The following is a 27,487-nucleotide window of genomic DNA, read 5'->3' as shown; positions in this document are numbered from 1 at the left end:
CAAAAAAATGTCATTTCGACAGGTGCTTGATATAAAAAATATTAAAAAGACATTAAAGATTCTTTACTAATTATTATACTATTTCTATAAAATAGTATAATTTGTGCTACTTGTATTATTCATTATAGTATTTTGTACTAAATCTTCAAATTTCAGTGTGCATGCATTTGCAGCACGTGTTAATTTGGACTGCCCACATTCAAATGCTCAATAGCTCCATGTGGCTAGGGGCTACACTATTGAACATTACAGGTCTATACCACTGTGAAACTGGAGCAATGAAAAAGGAGGTCATATGCATCAATTCAAGACCAAATTCTAATTCTTCAACTCTCTCTGCTAAAAAGAAATTTTGTTTCTGAAAATTTTCTAATAGGTAAGTTATAAAGGATCTCCTTTCTAAAAAACACTTTAAATTTTACTACAATATTCTGTCACCTCTTACCTCCCGTCAGCCTAGCATGAGGCTATATGAACCTATGAAAAAAGAAATCCAGAAAGCCTCACTTTCTGAAAGCTCCTGACACTCAACCACAACCCTAGTTTCCTCTTTGTACTTCTTAGAATCTCAGTTCACTTATATCCTCTGCAAACTAACTTCCAACCCAACCGTAACAAAAGAGCTATCAGAATGCAAAAACGAGGTCAAAAATATCCCTTTCAGAAGCAAACCTGCATAGGATTTCCTGAAAGTCACAAAATCAGACAAAGGCAAACCCAGGCTTCCTTGTAATTTAGGAATATTCCCACCAATCCACAAAGTCTAGTAAATTCACCAATAAAATCCCAAGAGCAAGAAAGATAATGGAAGTATGAGTGCAAATATTTTTAAAGAATATATATTCTAATTTTAATTACTAACCTCCCCTCTTTTTTTTTTTTTTTTTAAACAGATTGTGTGGATTTTTTTTCTAATTGACAAGAGTCATCCTCACTTTCCCTCAAGATGACAAACAGTTCATTCTTCTGCCCAGTTTACAGAGATCTGGAGCCATTCACATATTTTTTTTATTTAGTTTTCCTTGTTGGAATTATTGGAAGTTGTTTTGCAACCTGGGCTTTTATACAGAAAAACACAAATCACAGGTGTGTGAGCATATACTTAATTAATTTGCTTACAGCCGATTTCCTGCTCACTCTAGCATTACCAGTGAAAATTGTCGTCGACTTGGGTGTGGCACCTTGGAAGTTGAGGATATTCCACTGCCAAGTAACTGCCTGCCTCATCTACATCAATATGTACTTATCAATCATCTTCTTAGCTTTTGTCAGCATTGATCGCTGTCTCCAGTTGCTTCACAGCTGCAAGATCTATCGAATACAAGAACCTGGATTTGCCAAAATGATATCAACCGTCGTGTGGCTAATGGTCCTTCTTATAATGGTGCCAAACATGATAATTCCCATCAAAGTCATCGAGGAAAAGTCAAATGTGGGCTGTATGGAATTTAAAAAGGAGTTTGGAAGGAACTGGCATTTGCTGACAAATTTCTTGTGTGTAGCAATATTTTTAAATTTCTCAGCCATTATTTTAATATCCAACTGCCTTGTAATTCGACAACTCTACAGAAACAAAGGCAATGAAAATTATCCAAATGTGAAAAGAGCTCTCATCACCATACTCCTAGTGACTGCAGGCTACATCGTGTGCTTTGTTCCTTACCACATTGTCCGAATCCCATACACCCTCAGCCAGACGGAAGTCATATCTGACTGTGCAACCAGGATTTCACTCTTCAAAGCCAAAGAGGCCACGCTGCTCCTAGCTGTATCCAACTTGTGTTTTGATCCTATCCTATACTATCATCTCTCAAAAGCATTCCGCTTAAAGGTCACTGAGACTTTTGCCTCACCTAAGGAGACCAACGCTCAGAAAGAAAACTCAGGATGTGAAAATGATGCATAAAATATGGGATTTTTCATGTTATCACTTCTTGCCTTACTCAACCATAAAGCTCTTTACAGTTTTAAGAGAGAAAAAAAGAATCTCGGTAAGAAAAAATACAGACAGCTAGCAAATGTGGACTGGGTTACTTAGAAAGCCTGTTTCTAAATGCAAGCCAAGGTTGCACTCTTATGGTTGTTGATATTCCTTAACTATTTGGACAAAAAACTAGAGTCTTGTTGAACCAATGTAAAACCCTGCAATATCCTTGAAATCCAAGAGGTCCGTGATATAGATTCAGAGGCATTCATGAGGTATTCATTTAAATGCCTGGAACTGACTTCCTCATAAAAATATGCAAAATAACCGCCATGAAAGTTGCCAGAAGACCTTCAGCAACACAATTTTAAAGGCCTTTAGATGACTTTTTTTAAAAAATAAAAGCTTACATGCAACCACCTGTGCCTGATTTATTTTTAATCCATCACTTCAAAAGATGGTAACCTTTCGGCTCACTAGGGACAAATATTAGAAACAGGGGGAAGGAGATAAAAACTTTTTTTTAACCATATTCTTATATTCTCCTTTCATGCATCCTAGATTAGTCTGATCTTCAACTTTTAACATCTTTTTTTTCCTAACACAATAACTAAAAACTTCTATTTATAAAAAGATTTAGAAATACATGGATAATTTTGAAAGTATTATACATACTTATTTTCTACCTGTAGGTATAAATAAAGATTATTTATTAGTAGTAATGATAAATCTAGTGATTTCCTTTTTTATAAACCTATATAAAACACATACGCTTTATAACATTTTCAAGGGACTTGTTACATTATGCTAACTACTGAAACTACTGTTTTGGAACTACAAGCTCATATCAAAAGAACGGAAAAATAGCACTGGTCAAAGTCTTAAAATAGACACACCAACTCCACATAGCAAGGCCATGTTAAGAACACAGCATGGGCTAGGCTGGTCAGTGCTGCCCAGGTCCAGAAATAAGACACTGACCCCAGGTGGGGCCAGCAGTTTAAAGTAGGGTGATTCTAGTTCTCAGGCTCATAACTCTGACCGAATTCTCCCCACTGCCACTGATGCAGAAAGAATTCAATACATGGCATTAAATAAAAGACTTACTAGGGAAAACAAGACTGGACAAGTTCGAATAAGCACACATGAGATTTTCTGTTTTTCATTCCAGTAGTCAAAGCCCACATAAAAACGGTTGATAATACATTTGTGTTAGCTGTAATGACTATGAAATGGTGTTCCTGGAAGCTAAGAAAACAAGTTTTTCCATTTGAAGAATTATTTTCTGAAGCTTGAAATTCCTGTCTATAATTTCACAAACATATTTTCTGACTCTGAAGTGAATGAAAAATGATAAAACGCAGAGTGCCGATTACAAAGCGTAGAGCATGTTGAGTGCTGCACACATCCTAGCTACGAGTAATGATAAAGACTCCCAGTAGCATCACGTATCCAAAACAGTATCAATGATTTAACTAAGTTACAAGTTGGCAGAAAACCTCTACACTAGAACCTGTGTTTGTTAGAAGTCTGAAGAACATGTTTCTCTAGTGGGCAGATGGAGACATCATGACGATGAATATATATACATGAAACTACAGTAGTTTATTTTTCTGATTCTTTGGTCAAATCCCCTTAAGTACTCTCTCCTTGGTTTTCACTCACTAGGGACAAATATTAGAGACAAAGAGGAGATAAAAACATATTTTTTAAAACCATGCTTTTATATTTGCCTTACATTCATGCGAGATTATTCTGATTTTCCCTTTTCATTAAGGAAGAGAACGAGACTCTCAACTAGCTTTCCTAATGGTCCTTTTGTTTCCCCATCGATGGCTTCTCCTGGATTGCACTCATAGTAAAGGGGTTTTTTTTTAAGGTAACTGGTGGTGAAAGGCTATTAAAAAATTGTATCCCACAGTATCAATCATTCAGCAGTTCTTTTATGTTTGTATTACAGTTGAATTATATCATGCTCCATCATGAGACTTAGTCATTGGAAATCATTCAAGCTTGCTCCTCTAAGGAAGTAGACAGTCCTTAGAATACTAAATGCTGGAAATGACTGTGAAGCCAAGGTCACATGCACAACAGAACAAAGAAGATGATGCTCAGCACCCTGTTCTGACACCTGGACACATGGGGCACAGAGACCTGCAAAGCTTATCCAAGAGAGGGGCACATAACCGAAATCAGTTTCAGCCACTTTCAACATTTTGCCATATAAGCTTTATTTACTGTCCCTTTTTTTCTTTTTTCTTTTTTTAATAAACTTTTTATTTTGGAGTAATTTCAGATTTACAGAAAAGTTGCAAGGATGGTGCAGAGTTCCCATATGCCCTTCAACCAGTTTCCTCTCATGTTAATGCCTTCGAGAACCGTGGTACATCTGTCAAAACTAACAAATCAACACTGGTACATTACTATTAAATAAACTCTGGTCTTTAGTGTCCCCCCTTTTTTGACTCTAAATATTTTAAAACAAATCATTGACATCATTATAGTTCATTTGTGAATTCTTCAGGATATATCTCTAAAACATAAGGCCACCTCCCTGATCCCCTAAATAAACTGAGATTATTCCATTACATCAAAAATTAGTGATGCCTACAGGTAACATTTAAAATTTCATATAGTCAGGTAGTGATAAAACAAAAAAGAATTTTGGCAAGTTTTGACATTGCCCTGAAAAATTAACAAAAAAGTTAACACACAAAAAAAATTTTTTAATTAAAAAAAAGTATAGAAAAAAAATTTTAAAGGATTTTTAATTTTAATGAGAAAAAAAGTATGGTTCAGTGATTTTGAAAGTCATTTTGGAGGAACGTTTGAAAATACCAAAAAATAAGTAACTTTAACAAAACATTTAGTCTGCAGATCAAAACTCCCTAAAGACATCCAGGAAATAACATAATATACCTACAATGACATTTTTGATAAAAAAAAAGCAGCACCCACTGAGAAAAATGACCCACTGAAATTGTGCTTTAACATAAAATTCTAGGAAAGAAGTCATGGACCCCATGAATAAAAAGTGTTTTCAGATATTGACTCAATTTTCATCACTAATACCAAGAAACTAACCTGTTTCCCTTTGGAATAAAGCATATTACTCTGTGAAGACTCAAACACTAAATTTCCTACCAACAATTTCCTATGTGCTATCCAGTTCTTAAATTCAACAGATCCAAATTCAAATCAATCTCATGTGTAACCTCTTCTACAAAGTCTTACCCAATTTCTCAATCAGATGTTCTCTTTCCCTCTACTATTCATTCTTTAAGAGTAGAAGGGATGCGGGAATGTCAAATGGTTCACCTCCCAATGGCACTTGAGTTTTTACTCAATCATTGCACTTACTTGAGCACTTGTCATTTATATGCATTTGTTTCCCTCTTATCTTATTCATCTTTCCTGTGCCCCAAAATACTTACTCATCTGTATAATACCAAAAGTACCTACGACAACTCAGTGCACACAGAAGCAACTCAGTAAATGACTTTCAAATTGAAGTAGAAAAACACATTTAGACATCATTTGCAGTAACTCAAATGCTCTTTAATAAAAGGATACTAATATAGAAAATTTCATTTTCTAAATCGAACCAGCCACTAGTATCACACCACAAATTTGGACTACATCAGTATATAAGCTATTATACATGTTAATGTCAGAATTATAATAAAAGGAGCAACAAATGCAAAGTCTCACCTGCTATCATTAAGAAAGTAGTTGAATAATCTGACATTCAATGGTTAATGATCATGTAATAAAATCATCAGGGTGTAAATTGATTGTAGAAATGACTTACCAGAGGTATAGGAAAATGTGTTGCATACTGCAGGTGACGAAGGAGGTCATAATTAGATGGAAAAATTAATTCCCTTGATTTTTCCCTCTTCACCAACTTCTCACCATTAACTGACATTCTTCTGCACAAGGAAGGGTTGGCATTCTCACAGGACTCTCCAGGCATGGGAGAAAAAATCTAAGTCATGTAAAACAAATGTTGGAGATTGTAAATGAAAGAGAGCAAAACCAAACCACAGTGCTACACACCAGAACTTCAAACACACAGTGCACTCATACAATAATACCTTTTCCTACTTCACCACTGAGCAAAAAACACGAAGAAATTTTGTTAATTTCCACAAAATTAATACGGAAGTCAATATCACCCCCCATTTTGAAGAGGAGAAAATGACAGCCACATGCATGTAAGAAATGTGTCTACACTATCCAGAGGACCAAGGATAATAAAAGCAGACTTATTGGTAAGTTTTCCTCATAGGACTACATTTCCTACAAAAACATATACATAACAATAATTAACTAATACAACTAATGAACAATAGACATAAAGGTTTTAGTCTGTACCCCAATGCTTTCTTTCTTTATAGAGAGTTATACATTGAGATACATGAGGAAGAACACATTATAATTATACTTTGATAAAGGAGAATGTCTAACAAGTCCAGAGCCACGAAAGCTGTTATTTAGAAGCTAAAGACATACCCAGCAAATCAACACAGACTGTCATGAAGAAACCACGTTCATGCATTCCTGAGAGATGGTCATCATCAAATGAACAAAGGAGTTACAAACAGTCAGTTAGGAGAACAGGAGTGTTGTAATTCACAAAGATGGCAACACAACCAAAACTGAGGACGAGCCGAAGTGAGACAAGAGCATGCGATGAGATGACAATGGCACCTTAGGCAGCACACTGACATCACAAGTACACAGGTCATTCTGCTCATGGGGCAAGAAATAGAAGGATGGAGACAAGTTGGGGTAGGAGTGAGTGGGTTAACCGTCAATAAGAATCAAAAGTAGAACCTACTGGAAATTCCGAACCAAAGTCAGTTTTAAAGTCACTCTTGTCTACTTCATCAAAAATGTTAGTGGTTCCTGAGTCAATGCCCATATGTGCCATAATACTCTGTTCCTGATAATTGCCAGAGAAAGAAAGTCACATTGTAAATTTTGTAGTTCATTAAGAAACTGAAGCTAAAACATGACAGTGAGATGAACCATCCTATGTCTTCCCACCCCCAAATTGAAGGAAGCTTTAAGACGGGCATTGCTTTGAACAGCCACATTCTTTTCCCTCATCATGAGAAAGTTTTAACTTCCATGATATTTTAAGGCAAGAGCACACAAACTTCCTGATTAAAAACAATATGGCCACAAACAAAACAAAACAAACAAACAAAAAAAACTGGCCATAATTTCTTTTTTTGGGCTATTGCCAGTCACATGCTCACCAACTTTTCTTAGTAACAAAAATCTAAGATTACACACACATACACACGCACACACACAAGGGTACTTCAAAAAGTTCGTGGAAAAATAGAAGTAAAAGATAATATGATTCTTTCCATGTACATTTTGAAGTATCCTCATATAAGGTAAAAGATACCTGAATATCCAAGACTAGAAAATAAAAAGCAGAAGCACAGAAAACACATAAACAGGTAAAGGAACTTTAGTTTTCACCCTCATAATTTCTACTGTCAATCAATTAAGAAACAAAAGTATTTACATTAAAAATACTTTTTTAAAATCCTGCACCATTTGGAAAATCTTAAGACTACAAACTACGAATTTATGTTTGCAATTCTAATGTCAGGCTTTCTTATTACAAGTACAGCTACTGTTTTAAAAATATCATAATGGTATATGCTTCAACTCTCCCAGAACTATTATGAGGCTTTATTTTTAAGGCATTTTCACAATCTCTCACCATTGTCTACTATTTCCCATCACACCTTTATCTTTCTGTCTTAAAAATTTCAGTAAGTATCTGGAACAACGTCCAAAATAGCAGAACTTGGCAGAAAATTATAAAGTCATACTCACAGCATAAAATAAAATAACTTGTTGAAAAGAACACTTCCACAACATTTTAGAAAGAGAGACTAAATTTTTAATTAATTGAAATGAAAATATGATGTGTTAGGACCAACAGAATTTCCCACTATGTACCAAAGAGTGATACAAGTAATGAATAGCTCACTGGGGAAAAGATGCTCCTCAGAATGAAAATTCAGCTGAAACTTTTCCAGTTCTGAGACACAAAGTTAAAGAAAATCTATAGACTAGACACATCTGGAATTGGAAGCATATAATTCCAATCTCATGAAAAATTGTGTGACCCATCTAATCTATTCATTAACCATTTTATACTATCCAAAACAAAATTCCGGAAAACATACGCCCCAGTACAAATATCCTTCCTGATGGAGCAGTGGGGATAATAGCTTTGTAGCATGAGAAGAAAACAGAAAACAATTGCTCTCCCACCACTAAATAATCCATCTGAAAGTGGTTCCCCAGCAAAGTTTAGTTTCGGGCGATATGGAGTGTCACCTCCAGGGCCATACCTCCATTTTCACGTCATGGTCTTTTGAATAGTGTTCATCTGCATTTTCCCCTGCTGGTGACCGTGGCCGGGTGGAGGCTGTGACTGACAAGTCTCCTCGAGATATGAGGGTACACATGTATGCATCGTGGGAAAAGACATCGTGGCGGATGAACTCGCAGAAGAGCAGCACCAGGTTCACAAATTCCACCTTCTCACATTCACTGTTTGGATCCGCTGTAGAGAAGCAAATTCAATCAAAAGTTCCTTGACCCATTGGAAACAACAACCAAATACTAAGGCTTAACAACATTTTCATTACCCTTCACGATCTTTTTTTTTCCCCAAATGAAAGATTTATTGGAAGATTTACTGAGGCACTAGCGTTTTGTGTCCAGAACTAACAGGCAGGTTTCAACTGTCCCACTAAAATTGAAAAATAGTAGTATCCAGTGTATTCTGCACAATTTCAAGTTTAAGGATAGTAGTTGCCAACAAATGAGTAACGATTAAGTGATAATGTAAACATACAAAATTTCAAGTTAAAAAAAAAAAGAGGAAAGAAAGCAAGCAGAGCTAGACTAGTGTCCTCTGGTTTTACTGTTAAAATAGCTCATGACTACTTTTTATAGCTTCAGTGTATCCACGTATCTGGGGGGGGCACTTTTTCAAACAGAACCATAATTTGAATGGTATTTGAAAAAAGTAGTAAGTGGGATCCACTGAAAAGAAAAAGGGAAAATGGAATAAAAAGTACACCAAGATGGAACTCTACAGCCTTTTTTTTTAAAATTCATGACCAGTCTATTTAACTCACTTTATGACTTTCATATCGTAACTACACTCTAAAACTTGATATCTGTACCTTTGAGATAAGGTTAAAAATGTTAACACTAACCTGCAAAGCTCAGTCCTTGGTGCCTTCACATTCACTAATACCAGTAGGACTTATCCAGGGAACTTTAAGCTCAGTTCCCTAAACCTTGCAGGTAAAGGTTTCTCTTGCCCACTACCAAACTTCAGGACAAGCAGAAGCTGTCTGTTCTTCGCTACACAGACAGCTTTCTCTAACAGACAGTAAATGACTGTCAAAGGCATAGAGGGAAGAAGTTTTTCCCAAAGAGAGAACAGGGGTGGGGATGGGAGGAGAGAGCAAAGGGCAAACGAACACCTGCCCACCATGAAGGTAAAGTTAGACCTGCTCGCTTCCATGAATGACAACCTGTTTTCTGCTATTGGGCATCTCTCTTGTCCTTCCATTTTTCTGCTTCCTTGTCCACGTATTACTGCTCCCTGTATTCCAACCACTAGCTTGGCTCCAGCAATAGTTCCCCCTCTAGCCTAGAAAGCCACCGAGCAACTAAAAGAGAGCCCCTTGTCTCAGAGGACCTCTCCCACTGGCCTCAATCAACCAAAACGAGGACTCAGAAGCAATACCACCTCTTGCTGCTTTTCCTCTTTCTTCTCCGCAAACATCTCCCTCCCCCATGCACACTCTTTCTCTCCCTTTTCTATTGCTTTCAGTTCTTGGCATTTTTCTGTTGTTCCATCTATATCATTTCAATCCTGAGATTCTCCCTGTTGTATTATGAAACATAAAATCTCAGAATAATATCAAGCCTACACAGCTCACAAAAATGCTTTTTCAAAAGTGTCTGCCCATAGAATAAACATACTGGGTTGGCTGTTTATACCATAAACCCCCAACTCCCCACCAACAATAAAAGACAGAAAAAGAGCTTTAGATGACACGAACACCCAAGAGAGTATAGTGAAGCAGGCAACCATCTTTACACATTATTTCCTTGTGTCAAAGCCCTGGTTATAAAGTACTGCTGTTTGATTTTTCCCCCCTACTTATAAGAGCAGCAGTTAGAAAATCAGATATTTAGAAAACAGCTCAAAAAGAGAAAATTCCAGATCACAACACACAGACAAAAATAACAGGACCTTAGCTCCTCTATTATTTAGAAAGGGTAAAGTGTACCAAATATGAGAGATTTATTATTTTTAATTATTAGAATCTGGAAATCTTAAAGTCTTTAAAGCTTAACTGATTTTAAAATTACCTAAAAGTCTCCATTGAAAACATGCTATGAGATTTGCTCAGTAAAACATACACTGCATTCAGTGCCAAGAACTTTAAATAAGATGCAAATGAGAAAAAAAAAAAAAAAGGTCAATCCCTTATTTAAGATCTAGGAGCAAAGAGCTTTCTTTACTTACACAGTGAGGGGGCCTGTGTATCTAAAAACCTTAGCAGAACATTCTGGAAAACAGGCAAACTAGATCCAGCAAGAGAGGCTGAAGAAATAGACTCCTTCTCATCTAAGACTTCTGATTCACCACATCTCTACAGACGGAAAACAAACAAGCACAGTTAATTATAGAGGATGAGTACAGTCATAATGGCTTAACATTGAAGTTCTCAGGTAAAACATGTAAAACCATGAATCATAGGTGAATATATAAACTCTGAAAGTTGGAAAAAACTACCCCACAACAATTCAAATGATTTCAAAGAACCCCCTTGAAAAACATTACTCATGTGAATTATAAACTGCACAGCACTGTTTGAGTACCCATTGAATACATAACATAGCTCAATAAACTATTCATTATTCCTACGCAAAATTGCTAAAAATAATTTGAAGTTGTCTTAGTGTTTAAATAACTCATGTTTAACTGTGTTCCCCCTGAGAAATATTTGGGCACCTATTATGAAATTTGATTTTTTGTGTGTTTGTACATTTTTGTCAGGAGGGAATATTTAAGTGTGTCTGGATTCGTATGGTGTCAAATGAAAAAGCTAACACAGTTCCTCTAATAAGATTCTTTCACTGATTCATCACACACTTCACCAGTAAGATCTCTCAGAACCTTAGGAAATCTCCAAAATTCATGAAATACATCTAGAGAAGCTGTTTAACTTCTATACTCTTAAAGACAGAACTTACTAGAGGATGAGAAAAGAAACAATTTAAGCAATCAGAACCTCGTTTTCTGTTCTTTTTGGTATTCCTTTGATCTTTCTCATTTTCAGTATTTACTCTTTAATACTAAAATGTTAATTATATTAAGAATACTGTATTAAGATATTACTTCTCCAATCTATCCTCTATTTACAAAAGTCATATTTTGAAAATAGTGGTATTTAAATAGAAATAAATCCTAAACATCTGAGAGAATGCATTTTTAGATATGCACACATTTAGGCCTATTAAAATTACAAATCTGTGTGTGAATCTCTTCTGAAAGTGATATGTGTATGTGTGTATGTGTTCTGGAATACAGGGAGAAGAGGCATTTTTTAAAAATCCAGAAGTAATAAAATATTTGAGAAATTCGACTTTAGTTACTGAAGTGTATTCGTTGCAATTCACCGTACAATAGTATATCTATTCATAATGTGTAGAAAAAAGCAATGAAAGGATTTTCCTAATTTGCACACTGTGCAATGGGCCCCTTGGTTTAGTATCTTTAAGCCCCAATTTGAACAATGTGTTTTTGATGAACATGGCTCTCCCAACGGGAGGAGAGAGATGTCTGTGAAAAGGTACTTCCTCCTTCTCTTTTTAACAGCTTCCTAGGGAAGTACATAAATTATCGGCAACATAGAGAGCCAGCCAAGGTTCATCCATTCACACAATAAGCATTTTCTGAGCATCTACTGTACACTGAGCAGAATTCTGGGTGCCAGAAACACAACACTGAACAGGATGAGCAAGGTCCCTACTGTCAAGCTTGCATTCTAGAGCGGGAAGGCAAGTATTAAACAATAAGCAAATTAACTAGATTAAGTGAGCTGCAATGAGGAAAGTAAAACAGAGTGATGTAAGGAAGTGCAGCTGAGGGGCAGGTGACATTAACTTTAGATCTCCTGGTGATGGAAGACCTGCCCAGGTGACACATGTTGAGTCAGGAAGGCTGGCAAGGAAGTGGCACTTCCTGAAATGGGAATGATAGAAAGAAGCTGGCCATGCAAAGACAGTGGAGTAGAGTGTGCCACCCAGAAGGGGCAACAAGAGCCAAGGACCCCAGATAAAAGTGAGCTTTGTGTGTTGGAGGGGAAGAAAGACCAAGATGTCTGGAGCTGTGACCAGGGAGGATGGTACAAGACAAGGTGGGAAGGGCAGGCAGGGCCAGCTCATGGGAGGCTCTGCAGGCACGGTAAGGAACAGTAAGGGGACACTGTGATCTGTTTGCATTCTGAAAAGATCACTCTGGCTGCTGTGGAGGATGGGAGAGAACGCAGAGGAAACAGAGAGACAAGGTTAGGAGGCCCCGATGTTGTCCGGAGAGATGATGTCACATGCACACATTCCCTGTAGCTGTCCTTGCTCAAGTTCATGGGCAAAAGAGGCTCACTCAGAAAATTTCCCTTCAACAAAAGCTAATGTTGATGAAGTTAGCTTTGCTTTTTCCTTTATAATTTACTTCCAAGGCTTGAATCGCTCTCTCTGGGGCCAGAATATAACCTAAAAAACTAATATAAATTGGAATCTATAATCTCATAATCATAACAGCCTCAAGAAAGTATTTTCAAATTCACTACAGTATTTTATAGCTTTAAATTTCATAAAACTTGGTGTATATTATATACATTCACACACGTGTATGTAGGTTTTATGTGTGTGTCTATCTCCACCTCACAAAATGAGATTTCTGTGCTCTAAATCAGATGGGAAAGTTTTATTTTACAAAGAACATCTTAAATTAGTCCAAAATATATACTATTTGCTGCATCAACTTAAAGAGATCCTACCATGGGGTCCTCCGTATGTGAATCTACACATCTTCCCTTTTTTCCTCAAGAGCAAAAAACAGCATAATGAGGGTTAGAGAAAAGTATCCTTCCCAAAACAGCACTTTTGAATTATGGCATTCAGCAAGTAGAAGGAAAACTGAACCCACCTCTGCCTCGATTTCCGCCTGCCTCTTCTCCAGCAGTTTGGCCACAGCCATGGCCCTATGCTTGCCTGAGCGCTTGCAGCTCACGGCCCACTCGCACAGCAGTGTCACCACGGCTTCATCATTGGGAGCCACCTAGTGCCCAAGAGAAACGGGAACCAGCCTTACCAAATGAGACACGCACCCAGCAGCAGTTGGAAGAGGGCAATGGAGTATCTATCGCCTTAAAGCTTCTCCCCCATGTTTTAGTAGTCATTATAGAAAGTGCCTCCAAGCCATTTTTAATTGAAGTATAAAGAGTAAAACATCAGTCATAAGGAAGAAAATTATTTACACTGAATCTGTGACAATTCCAAGGGAATTAGAGTTTCCTTGTAGATGCCTTCACTTAAACAGGGTCATAACCTAGCCCTGTCAATCCTCTAGAACTCAATTTTAAAACCAAACACTGGGCTGGCTGGTTAGCTCACTTGGGAGAGCATGGTACTGATAATACCAAGGTCAAGGGTTTGGATCCCTGTACCAGCCAGCTGCCAAAAAAAAAAAACCACCAAGGGAAGATGACCACTGAAGGTCAAGAGCAAAGTCCTTTACTCTGCTGCTGGCACCCTCGGGCTGTCATTCACTGCCACATCCCATATGTGGTCCTAACAAGCTAGGTTAGCAAATGACCCTGTCCCATGAAAAATTAGAAGGAACACACTGGAGGGGAGGCTGGAATGCTGATAAAAAGTCCCATTCCATTAGAAACATGAAAAATGACAGCCAAGCATCAAAAAGAACCAAGACTGGAAAACAGACAAAGTAACAAAGGACAGCAGCCTGGGTCTATGTAGTGCTCAGCATGGTCACCAGAACTACCAGCCTTAGTTGCCACAGCTTAGAAATGGACACCAGCAACTAAGGACGATAAAACCTCAGGGTTGAGTCAAGTGACATGAATTAAGGGGCAGAGGAGGGGTGTGGTCAGATCGTGCTTCTGTGCAGTCAGCCCTTTCCTTTTAGAGTATCCATGCCAACGAATGGAACATCAACTGCAAGTTTTTAATATTTGCCCATATGTATAAACATTATGCCAGAAAAACTGGATAATCACAGTATTAGCATTTACATGCTATGCGAAAAGTTCTTACCATGTTAGAATCCATAAGCTCAATTAAGATTATGATATAATTATGAGTATATATGCATATAAATTTAGCACATTTCAGAAGGTTTGTGGATTCTGGGAAGCCATTCCAGAATCCGAGAACAGGAATCCCTAATCCATTTTAGAAACTATCAAACAATTCAGGTCATGAAAGCAGTTTATTCCAAGATTTTTATTCCTCCTACACTAAATTTGGTCATTTATAAACATGTTGACTCAAAACAAAGATATAAGTTATTTGGGGCAGATATATTAAAGGCAGCTATGGGTCTCAATTTAAAACAAGGGAAATAACTCAAAATATGTAAAGTTTGAACATGACATTTAAAAAAGAAAGGAAAAAGGGAGGGTTTTCTGCCTATATTCAATCTAACGCACAGAAAAATAAAAACATAAAAGTCAATCCAGTGAAGCACCACATGCTTAGAATATTAGAGAACAAAGAGTTACCCTAAAAATACTGCTATCAGTTTTCATTAATATAGCAAGTAATATTCATAACCACATCTCTAAAAAAAATTTTTCCAGGCTGGCCCCATAGCTCACTCAGGAGAGTGCAGCGCTGGTAGTGCCGAGGCCGTGGGTTCAGATCCTATATAGGGACGGCCAGTGTGCTCAGCCAGTAAGCGTAGTGCGGATGACACCGTGCTGAGGGTTGCGATCCCCTTACCAGTCAGAAAAAAAAAAAAAATTTCCCTTGCATCTTCAAAATAAGATAAAAATACGCTACAAAATAATAAATAAATGATTTAAATTTTTTAAAAACTTCTTTTCCCACTAAAGATACTATATGAGATTTAATATCTAAAATGGTGAGAGAGATAGTATTTAATGAGGTCCTGCGTGTGATCAATAATGTCTCAACAACTAGGTAGGGGAACAGATTTTTTCAATCTACTGAATGAACTACAACAAAAGAGATGTCAAAACAACTTGCATCAACACATACTTCATAAACCAACACAAACCGCTATTGTGCCCACATCATCTCTTTGGGAAAATATAAACACACACAAACTCGTCACATGTGACATTCTGAAGATAAACAAAATGAGCAATGTATACACAGAACATACACATGATTCTAAAAATGCAAGAAAAAGACAAATCCCACCTGGGTGCCCGTAATATACAGGAAAGAATGTTAGGTGCTATAAGAGACAGAAAGCACATTTCCCCGCTCAAGAAGCTTATACTCCTCAAGAGATTAGAACCAAACAGCTAACAAAGAGCAGAATAAAAGTGGTGAGAAGGGCATTCTACAGCTGCACAATGGAGGAAATGATACTGGAAAGGTTTTACAAGGATGTGACCTTAAAATGCACCTTCAAGTATCATACTGTTAACAGTGGTTTTATCCAGAGGGAGAGATTACAGGGAGATTTTCACTTTATGCTTTTACAATGCAAAAGAAAAAGACCTATTTAAAAAAAAAAAAATGTAAATTGGCCTTGGAAGGAAAACACAAGATTTCTGATAGAGATAAATGCAAAGAACAGAAAAAGCCTTTCCAAATGTAGTGGAAATCAAATACTCTCCTATAGCCTTATGGCATATTATAACCTCCACCTACATGACTACTGTGTCCCAGACACTTCATTCTGCTCTATTTATATATATGACCTCATTTCACCCTTACTAAAGCTGAAAGTAGTCACCATCCAACTGTGATGAGAAACAGAGGCCAAATCTGTGCCCAGCTCAGAACTCACCCCTGAGCTACTAAAACTCACACTGTCATCGGGCTTCTGGACATCTCTATCTGCTGTCCCACAAGCACCTGACGCCAACTGACCCCAAACCAAGCTCATTCTCCCCCGAAATCCCATTCTCTAAGAAAATGGCATCACCATTCAGGCAGTAAGTTGGGAATCATCTCTCACATCAACTACACTCCAGCTACTCTGGGGTCCCTCATATGCGCCAAGCCCATGCCCATCCCGGCCTCAGTGTTGGCTGCTCCTTCCCTCCAGCACCCTGGTACTCCAGAGCTTCACAGAGCTGTCCCCTTCTCTGCACTCCTGGGGTCTTGGGGATTTACACTGACCACACAGGCCTGCCCTATTCACCCTGGCAAGCACCCAGCTATTTCAACTGCTCTGCAGTGCATGCTGCTTTGTGAAATTAATTTCTTCACTTGTTTATGATTTTACTGTATTTCCTTACTACTTGGTACGCACATGAAAGGGGGAATTGATTTCCTCACCGCTGCCTCTCTCAGCACCTAAAAGAATGCACACCCAGCGCACAAGTGTCATTACACACAACCACTGAGTGAGCAAGGGTTTTAGTGGACCATAAACAAAGCCACTCAACGGGCTCACTCTCAGAAAACCTATGAAGAGTTATTTTATATACAAAACCAAAAAACAAAGCAACCTCATTCTAATTTAGGGCAAACACTGGCATAAACCCAATACCAGACCTACTGCATTTATAACGTAAAATATAGAAGCACTGTTATAATTCTTAAAGCATTCACATTATTTTCAATCAGCTTGCTCTCATCTCTAAATTATGTTTCTAAATATGCAATGAAAACATTCAGAGACATTTCTTCTCTCCTAATTCATATAATCTCACTCCTTTAGGTATTAAAGTTGCTTGTCATTCCAAGCAACTTTAATTTCTCTCAAAAAAAAAAAATATTGAGCCAAATTAAAATGTTCTTTCTTTCACCTTTTCATGTCCTTATTCCATTAAGTTACTGCAAGGTCACAATGCTGCATTAAATAAGTAAAATTATTCTTTTAGGACTGCTAGAAATGGTTATTAGAAATGACAATGATTTATATAAAGCAATAATCATGAGCTGGAATTACATAATCTTCCAATTTTTATTTTTAAAGAATATTTTCACTTCCATATTTTTAAACATGAATGAGAAACAAAATACCCACCAATGTGTGACTTTTATTTTATTTATATTTTTGTGCATATTCCAAATTTTGAATAAGCAAATATTATTTTTACACCAAAGAAATATGTATTTGAAAAATATCCACGGTACAATATCCTTGGATGCTAATTTAGAATATGAAATAAGCCTAGAATTTTTACAGAATTCCAGATTCCCTTAAAAACAGATTGTGAACAAACTTAAAAACCCCTGAGGAAATAGAAGTTCTGAGTCACCCAACTTAACAGGCCCTGACTGACCTAGAGAAGCACAGAAAAAACATATAAAGGAAAAGATTTCTTCTGAATACATCCAGATAGGACCACTGGTTGGGGATAATATGCTAGAAAACAAGTCCCAGGAAGGAGTCAATTTACTTCCAAAAGCACCCATTAAGGGCTTTTAAAAAATACCCATGCTAAGGTAGACATTGAGAGAACAATTTAAAAGATCTGGTGCCTATTCCCAAAAAGTTCACCTTCTCGAGGGAAAAGCACAAAAGACAAGGAACTGTAAGGCAACGAGGCACATTGACAGTGTGGAGGAATAAGCGAGCCTCATCGCCGCACCTTCTGCCCTCACAGGAGATGAGCGTCCGTCCATCCCAGCTCACTGACTCAGGTCTTAACTCAATCTTAAAGACAGGGGAGGGTCAGGTTGGGTAAAGGTCATAAAGAAAAATCATGATTTGTAATGATGAATATGCTAATAAAAAAATAAGTTAATTTTAGAAAGGGGGGGAAATTTTAAAGACTGCTGTCTACCTGCTGCTGTTATAGTTTCAATTTCTGAGACTTACCAAGTACGTGAATTAAGAAAATCAGAGATAAAAACCCTGCGGAAAATGCTGCCGAAAAGACTGAGCTCATTTAAACGCAAAGTTTTAGCACAGAAATTTTCTTGTCTTCATATCAATTACTCCTATGAAAGTTATACGTTTTAAAATCTATTTTTAACCAATCAATATTTTCCAGTACTGACCAGACTCCAACACTGCAAAGCCCACTGCTTTCTCAGTATCAAACAGCCTGCCAAGAAATGCCCCCTTTCCTTAGGCTATCAGAATGCGGGGGACGAAGAAACAGGCAGGTTCTAAGCCTATTTTAAAAGGAACGATAAAATATTACCAAAGAAGTTTTATAGTAACTTACACTAACTTCTCAGAAGATCATATTGGAAAATCAGGTAATAGTACACCGACTTGAAAGCAAGCTATCTCTGCAATATGAATAATTACATATTTATGTCTTTGGGTCTTAAAATATTTTATAAGTTCTTCATTATTGAAAAATTATCTGTAAGTTATAAATTTTTTATTATTTTATCATTATTTTTCAAGATAATGTCCCATTCAAACACTTTTTCTTCCCACTCTTTACTATGAAGTGTTGGTCCCCATTTTAAGTATATTTACCAAGAGGCCTTTTCTAGATTCCACTAATTATCAAAAATAAGGAGCATATATGACTCTGAACATCAGTTCCAGGGAATGTCCACCAAAAATGTTCAACACACATACAAGCAGACATTCATGACTCATGCTTCCCCCACAGACAGGCCTCATGTCCCCTACACTGCTCTCCATTAATCAACTTTTAGAAAACTATTAGAGAATGAATTCCACTTACCTACCAGGTGCTAACTTACAAATTAACTCAAATAACTGTCAACAGGACATCATGATTCCAAATACATATACTGAAATGCATTCTCATCCTACAAACAAATTTCTAAAAATAGTAAGTTCCTTTCCTTTAAAACAACTAATAATTATCTGTGAAGTAAAATTCGATTAATACTGTTTTTACACATAACAAGGCAAATTTTGAGGTAATTTAGTAGTTCAAGATATAAATTATATAGAGCCTCTCTGCCTTCAATGAGATGACTATTAAGTGGGAGAGGCATAAATGTATATAAATAACTCAGATGCATAAAAAAGGACACGAAAATTATCTCAGAAAGACAACAGCACGCAACATGAGCAGAGAAGAAAGACTGAGGGGAATTATTAGATATTTCCTTTAGAAGGTAGCTTTCAAGAAAAATCTCCAATGAGTTCAATTTCAAGACTGATGAACAAAAGGAAAAATAAATATGTGGTGGGCAGTATAATGCCCCCCACCCCAAAAGACATCCTCATCCTAATCTCAGGACCTGTGAATATGTTACCTTAAATGGCAAGAGAGACTGTGCATATGTGATTAAGTTAAGGATCTTGAGATGGAGAGGTGATCCTGGATCATCTGGCTGGGTTTATAAGTAAAAGAGGAAGGCAGAAGGGCCAGAGAAAGAGATGGGACACAGAAGTCAGAGGCAGGGACAGATCTGAAAATGTTCTGATGTTGGCTTTGAAGATGGAGGAAGGCGTCCCCAGCTAAGGAATGCTGACAGCCCCCAGAAGCTGGAAAAGGCAAAAACAAAACAAAACAAAAAAAGTATTCTCCCACAGAGGCTCCAGAAGAAATGCAGAATAAATAACACCTTGGACACAGCCCAGTAAGAACCTAACCTCTAGAAATGTAACACAATAAATTTGTGTTGTTTAAGGCCACTAAATTCTGATAACTTGATACAGTAGCAATAGGAAATTAATTCAAAGTAGTTTTATGCAAACACATAAAAGGTGAAAAACATGGTTGTGGTTCAAGGAACTATAGAGGCAGAGGACTGGTCACTAAATGGCAAATAAGTTTAATGGGAACAAACTGAAGAAAGGTGCCATAGAACAGGCATTCATTCATTTACTTATTAATCCATTCGATAAATATTTATAGAGTACCTACTAGTATTGCCAGGACCTCTTCTAGGCACTAGACACATTCTCATGTATTACTTTGTAGGGATAAAAATTGGTACTGTCCTCTTGGACATAATTTCTCTTACACAACAAGAAGCTTAAAAATGTTATTATTTGCTCCAATAATTCAATTTCTGCCCAAGAAATAAAGTAAAAAGACACGTGCTCCAGGCATCAGTGAAGTATGCTACCAAAACACTCTCTATCCTAGCCCCAAGAACTGACAAAGACAGCTTCCCTCTTCAATTAAAAAGAGGCACGTAATGGATCAAATCAGAGAAAAACAGGGTGACCTCACAGGGAGAGAGTGGTTCCTATGGATGGCTCATAGGCAAGAGAATTTGCGGATAGCAACGCAGCTATAAAATGGGAATTTTTGTTGTTGCTGCTTTGTTTTTATTTCCATTTTTCCACAGGCAAATGGGTGGTATTTCGATACCTGGTTAAAGGAGTATAAATAAGAGTGGCAAGATGGGAGAAGGAGAGGACAAATGTATATGGCCAACTGTGAATCCCAAGTCCTGTCCAAGAAGGGTACTTCTCCTGCTCTCTGTGTGCCACCTCTCTTTCTTCCAGATGCAGTACCCCTACTTCTTCTGGGGTACTGATCCTGCCCCCAGGTGACAAAGGCGGGTTGCCAATCATAGTATCCTATCCTCTCAGCTTTAATGTTATATTCTAGATTTGGGGCTTTGATAGGCAGTGAAAATTTTAGGCAATTCTTTGGACAAAAGGGAAAAAAAAATCACTCTATCAAGGTACTCATTACATATAGTGCCCTATACTCAATCTTGTAAGATGTTTTCAATGCTAAAATACATTAGCCCTGACCAAATAAAGTTGTCTGTTTCTGTTATGATTAAAAACCCATTTTTCAGAATAGGTTTTCTTCAACATTTATTGCTTATTCTTGTCATTACTAAAGTCTAAGGATTCATAACTGACCAAGGCAGACACAACAAAAACAAAAAATTGAAAACTTAATCTTAAATGTAAATCTTTTCAGTTGTTTCTAATGAAAATTTAATACAAAATAACATGGATTTAATCACTCTCAAAATCAATAATGATATCTTAGCAAATTTATAGGTGGCAGTAATAAAGATAATTACCATTTACTGAGTGTTTGTTTACTCAATTTACAGTCAGACACTGCGATATTACATTTCAAGAATTATTTCTTTTAATCTTCACAGCCTATGAGCTAGTTATTATTATTATCCCCAGTTTACAGACAAGGAAACCAAGGCACAGAGATTGTAGATAACTTGTCTAAGATCACTCAGCTAAGAAATGGAGTTCTTACCACAACATATCTCTTAGAAATGAACCAAATAGGTTAAGCAAAATGTGTGTGTGCAAAGAACCGGGGAAGGTGATTTTGACCTTCCCTCCAGGGTACACAATGCCCTTTGTGAGAGCCCCAAGCTTCTCAGGCTTCTCCTGACTCCCCTCAGTGCTTACAGCCTCTGTATTCTGCTCCCTTGTGCTGTAATATTTACTTCTACGTAATATACACCTTTCACAACATAGCTCTGTGGGCTATTAGATCTCCAGCTATTGGCTACAAATATCCATTAGAAAGGCTCAGGTACTGCCCTGGAGTCAGTCACACCACTGAGAACTACTGAAGGAAATTACGTCATCATCCCAAACACTATAAAGGAGAGTTGGGGTCTTCAGGAGTAATTAACAGGCAGGTGTCCATATCGGTACTTCACAAGGAATAGCAGGAAGTTGTAGGAAAACTCACAGCATGCCTCCTCTAGCTTGTAAGTAGGCACAGGCAAATGGAATACACAAGAACAGGGTGGGGGGAGCCATGACACACACTTACTGTCAGAGAAAGGGCAGCAAACTACAAGTCTGGCTAACTACTGGTCTTGGCATGAATTAAACCAGATAATCATGGCAATAATAATTAACAGTTTTAAATTTCCAACAACTGGTAGTAGCAGTAACAATAATAAAAATATTTATTGAACAGGTACTGGAAGTTTTATAAACATCATCTCTAATCTTAAACTCTGAAGCAGGTGTTGCTACTCCCATTTCACAGATAAGAAAACTGAAGTTCAAAGAAATTAAGGAAGATGGCCAAGAGCACAGAAATAGAAAGCAGCAGAACTGGGGAGTGCTAATTCCAAAGCCCACACTTTGTGGAGTGCCAGGCTGCTGCTCACCTCCCGGGGAGGCAAGATCACCTGACACACAAAGAGAATCATCATTACGTAGAAATCTCCCAGGTGACTCACATGGACCCCAGGAAGACTAGTGTCCTGCCCCACTCCAGTCAGTGAATGCCACCCCTGTTCGAGCCCTGACTTCCGCCTCTCTAGGGACAAGCCAGAGTTCTGATATAACTGATACAAAGAAAATGAAAGCAAAGCAGTGAGGTACGAAAGGCTTCATTCTTCCTCTAACACCTGCTAGACTAGATGCTCATATACAAGGGTACTTCAAAAAGTTTACGGAAAGAATCGTTTTATCTTTTAATTCTACTTTTCCATGAACTTTCTGAAGTAAGGCAGCCATTTGGCTTTTTCATGGTTTTATTTTCAGCACCTACCACAGTGCCTGGCACACAGTATATTCGATAGATTTTTATTAATCAAAGAGTAAAAGCAATAAACTGTGTTATATGAAACCACAGAAAAAACAAGGTGGGGTGGGGGACTTTAGAGATGCACTTAATGTCGAAAAATATCTGACTTAATCCAACAGTTGGTTAAGTGTGAAACTCTGGAAGCATCCCCATTCTGGATTTAATGAATCAAGGGTGCTACCTCAACACTATAATCTAACATCATTCCAGAAGGTTAGCCAAAAGAAGAGAAAGAATAAATATGAGGGGTCTTCAGAAAGTTTGTTGGAAGGATTTGTATCATCTTTTAATTCCATTTTTCCAAAAACTTTCTGAAGTATCCTCACATTTGAAAGGATGTGGCAACAGTTTGCATAAAGTGATGATGTCCTCCCACCAAACCAGAGAATTAGTAGGAAAATTTTATTAGATCTAATAAAACAAATAAACAAAAAGTGATAGAAAATACTGAGCAGTAGAAGGGAAAAAAAAAAGATCCTGTAGACTGTTATGTAGAGTGCAATCCCATTTACATCCTCCAACCTGTTATAGTAATTAAGTGTTTTTAATTTATTTATACACACACACACCCCTCTAGAAAAAATATCCAAAAAACACAGACCAAAATTAATGGTATTACTGCTGGTATATATAACGACTATTTGTTATACAGTACGCCCTGTTCTAATGCTTTAACAATCCTATAATTTTATAGTTGAGCAAACTGAAGCCTAAAGGTTAAACAACTTGTGACATGTCTCACAACTGCCAGGTTACAGACCTGAACATCCAACTCAAGCTATCTGGCTCCCCAGAGGGGACTCTTATGCCAAAATGCCTCCCTCCTGGGCAGGGGAGTGGAATTGGAGTCCAAGCTGCAGGCTGAAAGAGACTCCTTACTATCAAGAATGTATTCAGGTATATAACAATCACAAAAAGAAGGACTTCTAAAATGAGAACAGGTAAGGTGAATGGACACAAAATTTAAAAATCAATAAGTCCGTCCAATAATAGAATTGATTATTTGGCCTCATGAACTTGGGACACATCCACAACGATGAAAGAGTGAAATTATTAATTCTGTAGCAAATAATCATCATTAATAGTGCTATCTACATCTATAATAAAGATATCCCAAATGTAAAAAAAGGTTTCATCATAAGAGGGATTTGTCACATTTTTCTTTCCTGGGAGAGGGCAGGCACAAATCAGATAGATTAAGCCTAATTAAGTGCTTATTCAATCACTCAATAATCTAATAATCTATAGAAGCTAACTATGCATCTTCTACTCTTCAACAAATAAAGAAGGGAAAATAATTGGCGACAACATCTGTTAGACAGGCTTACTTTAGAAGATACTTGGTAAGACTGTTTGCTATTCTAAAATATGAAATTTCTTAATATATTACCTAGATTATAAAACAATTCCATAAAAGGGAGCAAGGCAAAATCGATGACTCATTACTGTAAGCAACAGCTAACTAAAAGGACTTGAAATCAGACACTATTCTGAATAAAGCTCTTCAATGGCTGTTTAATCTTAGACTAAAAGGGCATGTTTATAAACGAAATCAATCACTCTTAATCAATCAACAACAAAATGGTTAAACTTGGAAGAAACATTATTTATATTACAGCACCAATAAATAATATGGAATAATATGCAAGACAGTGATATTAGTAAGTCAAATAGTTTGCAAGCTGAGGCATATTATGAAGAGCTGGATGAATTTCAAGAGTCACATAAGTTAAAAATTGGTCTCAACTGCTAATACAACGTAAGCCTGTTGTATATGGTCACAAGCAGCATTTCTAATAGTGAGAATCACCATATAAGGTAATAAACCTAAGACTGTTTACCACCAACTCACAGGATTTATTATATAAATGGTATTCATTTTTGATAATCTTTATATACATGACAGTTTCCATATGCACATTTCCAAGAGATATTCAAGATGATTATTTTTGACAGGGAAAAGGACAGGTTTTCCTAGTCTTACATCCTTAAATCAATATTGGCAGTCTTTAGGTCTTGTGACATCTAAAAAACAAAACATATATCATGGAAGCAAAAGCAACTTCTTGATTTTTTTCTTTTCTTTTTGAGCAGCAGTTAAAAGTAGTACAGCTATGAGTTCTGAGAAGAAACGAGATAGATAAGAAAACAAAATTAAGACAATTCCTCTGAGTGTTTAAATCAATTGTCATTAATTTGCACTATGACAAAAAGTGAATTTCCTATCCCTCAGTTAAATCACCAACATTTAAATAACAATAAAAATGAGAAAACAGTGTTGTTTTGAGAAATATGTAATCACATAACAGAAGTCGTATGTGGGATGAATCATAATCGCAAAGTAAAATCCCTCCAAAATTCCTTGAAAGTACATGTCTCTCATATTTAAAATAATTAAAACACTGTGCTTAATTTCTAAAAGTCATCACCGTACAGTACAATAAGCTTTACTGGTCGCCTTTTATGAACGCTGAAGGTAACATACAGATAAGAAGGGAAATATAAAGGGCTAGATGGTTAGCTCAGCTGGTTATAGCACAGACTTATAACACCAAGGTCACGGCCATACCTGCTGGCCACCAAAAAGAAAGAAAACATAAATTTCTAAAAGATGGTGCTTTGTTCTACTCTCTGGACAATCAAAGTTGCCCAGTGAAGAACACAACTACTGGCATTTATTAATTGTTTATCATATGCTACCATATGAAGTGGATTCTACTAGTAAAGCCATTGTACAAAGACACTGACACTAAGAGAGGTTATAAGGGAGCTAGTGTTAGGCCACCCAGATACTTGGCAGCGAAGCCAAGATTCAGAACCAGGTCTGAATCAGCCTAAAGTCTATGGTATGATACCAAGCCAGTTTGCTGAACTTGAGAATCTGAATTTTCTAATTTAAAATTGTTTATTAGGTTAAATTGTCAAACAAGCTTTTAAAAATTAATAGAGATTATTCCCACATATAAATGTGTTAATGTTAATATTTGAAAATTGTTCATGGAAATTACAAAAGTTTCTTCCTCTTTTTTCCAAAATCACATCTGAAGTATGTTTGTTCAGCTATATTGATATCTGTAATAAAATCCTTTTTAAATGAACAGTACAAGGAAAAGAATGTACTAGTTAAGAGTGTCATTCTGGTATCATTTAGGATTCCAATCCCTATCCTCCCACCAATGAGCTGAGTATCAGCCTGGACAACTCATACTCTCCAAGCACTGGCTACTTCATCTTTAAAGTAGGAGACTAAAAAAATGTGTCTCACAGGCCAGGGAAAACTTAAATAAGATGACAAGACACTAAAGCAGGGCCTGATGCTTCTCAAAAAAGTATTAAGAAAAAAGACCTTCATACATGCTCAAAAACAAACCAAGAGGCCCACCCCAATCTAAACAGATTCATTACTGGCCCTTCTCGGTAACAGCAAAGTCTAAATGTCTGGACACACAATTTTGTTTTCACAACTAAGTTAATATAATTGGCCTTTTACTAATAGACTTATGTTAAGAAAAAACAAAATGCTTCCCTATTGAGGGTAAAGACTTTGCAGAAATCAAAGCATGTAAAAAGCCAGGCAGATCCAGGCTGCACCTTACGGATTAGTGAACTGTGCAATGGATATTTGTGTGTATGTGTGTACGTGTGTACGTGTGTGTGTGTGTGTGTGTGTGTGTGTGTGTGTGTGTCCATCCACAGTAGCCCCAAGGGACTCACTATAAGTCTCTGATCATGTTCTATTTCTCCTGAGTTTTTAACTGCTTCTCTATATACATCAGGCAGTAATAACAGCCAGTGTTTATTAAGTATTCATTTACATGCGAGGAACTATAAATATCTAAATGGTTTACAGATATGGTCATGTTGTTTTCACATCATCAGGATCAAGAACACCTATTTCACAAATGAGGAAACTGAGACTCATCAAGAATATGTGAATTGTCCATGATGCCCCCAAAGAAATGCACTAACCTGCTCATTTTGCAGCTGAGAGCTCTCCCATGAGCTACACCCTTCCACGTGTACATATTCTCTTGCACACCTGAGCCTGTACCATCGGTAGGACTGACATATAGAGACTTCATTACTGTACTCATCCCTACCCTTCCAAGCCAAATCTTATAGAGGTGTTTCCCCTTCTAGTCCACTGCTCCATGCAGTTTTTTTATGAGGTCCAAAAAACAAATTCGATAAATGTCCACTGAGTACCTGTTGGGACCCAGAAATGGGGCAGGGACTGATGATGTGCTTACTGGTGAGCAGGAGAAACACACCCCTGAGTTGACGCAGCTACAGGAAGACAAATGTAGAACGCCGCAGCAAGATGGAAACCAAGCCTTTTTCTTTCAGATTGTGGTGGTCAGACAGAGTTCTTAAGCCACATTGAAACAGACCTGGTTCAGCCTAGATGGCCCTGTGCCCAAGGTGAGGAAAGCATATTTTCCAGATTTAGGACCCTTTGCCACTCAAAACATCAATATAAACTCGTCACACCTGTTCAGAGAATTCTTCATGAGCAGTCAAGCATAAAACAAATACAAACCATATAGATATGTAGGTGTTTAGGTTTTTGGTGTGTGATGGTTTTACTAACAGGAAAAGAGGAAACGCTCACCCTGCTGCTGTTACAGAGTATTCTGCTCAGTGCAGCTGGCTCAGCCTTTTCATTACTCAGAATAAAGTTTGCTTCCTGGAGCCCCAAAGAGAGAAGTGAAAAGGCAGCTATTCCTGCCATCTTTAGACATTCCCTATCCATGTCCCTGAAGCACCCAAAGATACAGCTGCCTCTGCTCTCACACCCATCACAAACAAGGAGAGCAGCCAAGAGGAAGGAAGT

The 27,487-nt window shown here is 37.3% G+C and overlaps 2 protein-coding genes across 2 annotated transcripts in view; one reads left to right on the top strand and one right to left on the bottom strand.

The window, feature by feature from the left end:
* MED12L (mediator complex subunit 12L) overlaps positions 1-27,487 on the bottom strand; it is a 320,736-nt gene that overhangs the window by 211,862 nt on the left and 81,387 nt on the right. Inside the window, exons 11-15 of the mRNA XM_063098437.1 lie at positions 13,203-13,334; positions 10,515-10,641; positions 8,311-8,525; positions 6,768-6,872; positions 5,736-5,912 (exon numbers count right to left, since the gene is read on the bottom strand). Coding sequence (XP_062954507.1) covers positions 5,736-5,912; positions 6,768-6,872; positions 8,311-8,525; positions 10,515-10,641; positions 13,203-13,334 — 756 coding nt within the window. The remainder of the gene's footprint in view (positions 1-5,735; positions 5,913-6,767; positions 6,873-8,310; positions 8,526-10,514; positions 10,642-13,202; positions 13,335-27,487) is intronic.
* Positions 947-1,906, top strand: GPR171 (G protein-coupled receptor 171). Its single transcript, XM_063098471.1, has one exon. It carries the CDS (start codon positions 947-949, stop codon positions 1,904-1,906), a length of 960 nt encoding a protein of 319 aa, XP_062954541.1.

The sequence above is a fragment of the Cynocephalus volans genome, chromosome 1 (assembly GCF_027409185.1).
Source record: "Cynocephalus volans isolate mCynVol1 chromosome 1, mCynVol1.pri, whole genome shotgun sequence".
NCBI classification, from domain to species: domain Eukaryota; kingdom Metazoa; phylum Chordata; class Mammalia; order Dermoptera; family Cynocephalidae; genus Cynocephalus; species Cynocephalus volans.
This window is presented reverse-complemented; position numbering and strand designations above follow the sequence as displayed.

Bases quoted from the DNA above. Each gene is read 5' to 3' on its own strand.
- GPR171 (XM_063098471.1), top strand. From the start codon at position 947: ATGACAAACAGTTCATTCTTCTGCCCAGTTTACAGAGATCTGGAGCCA.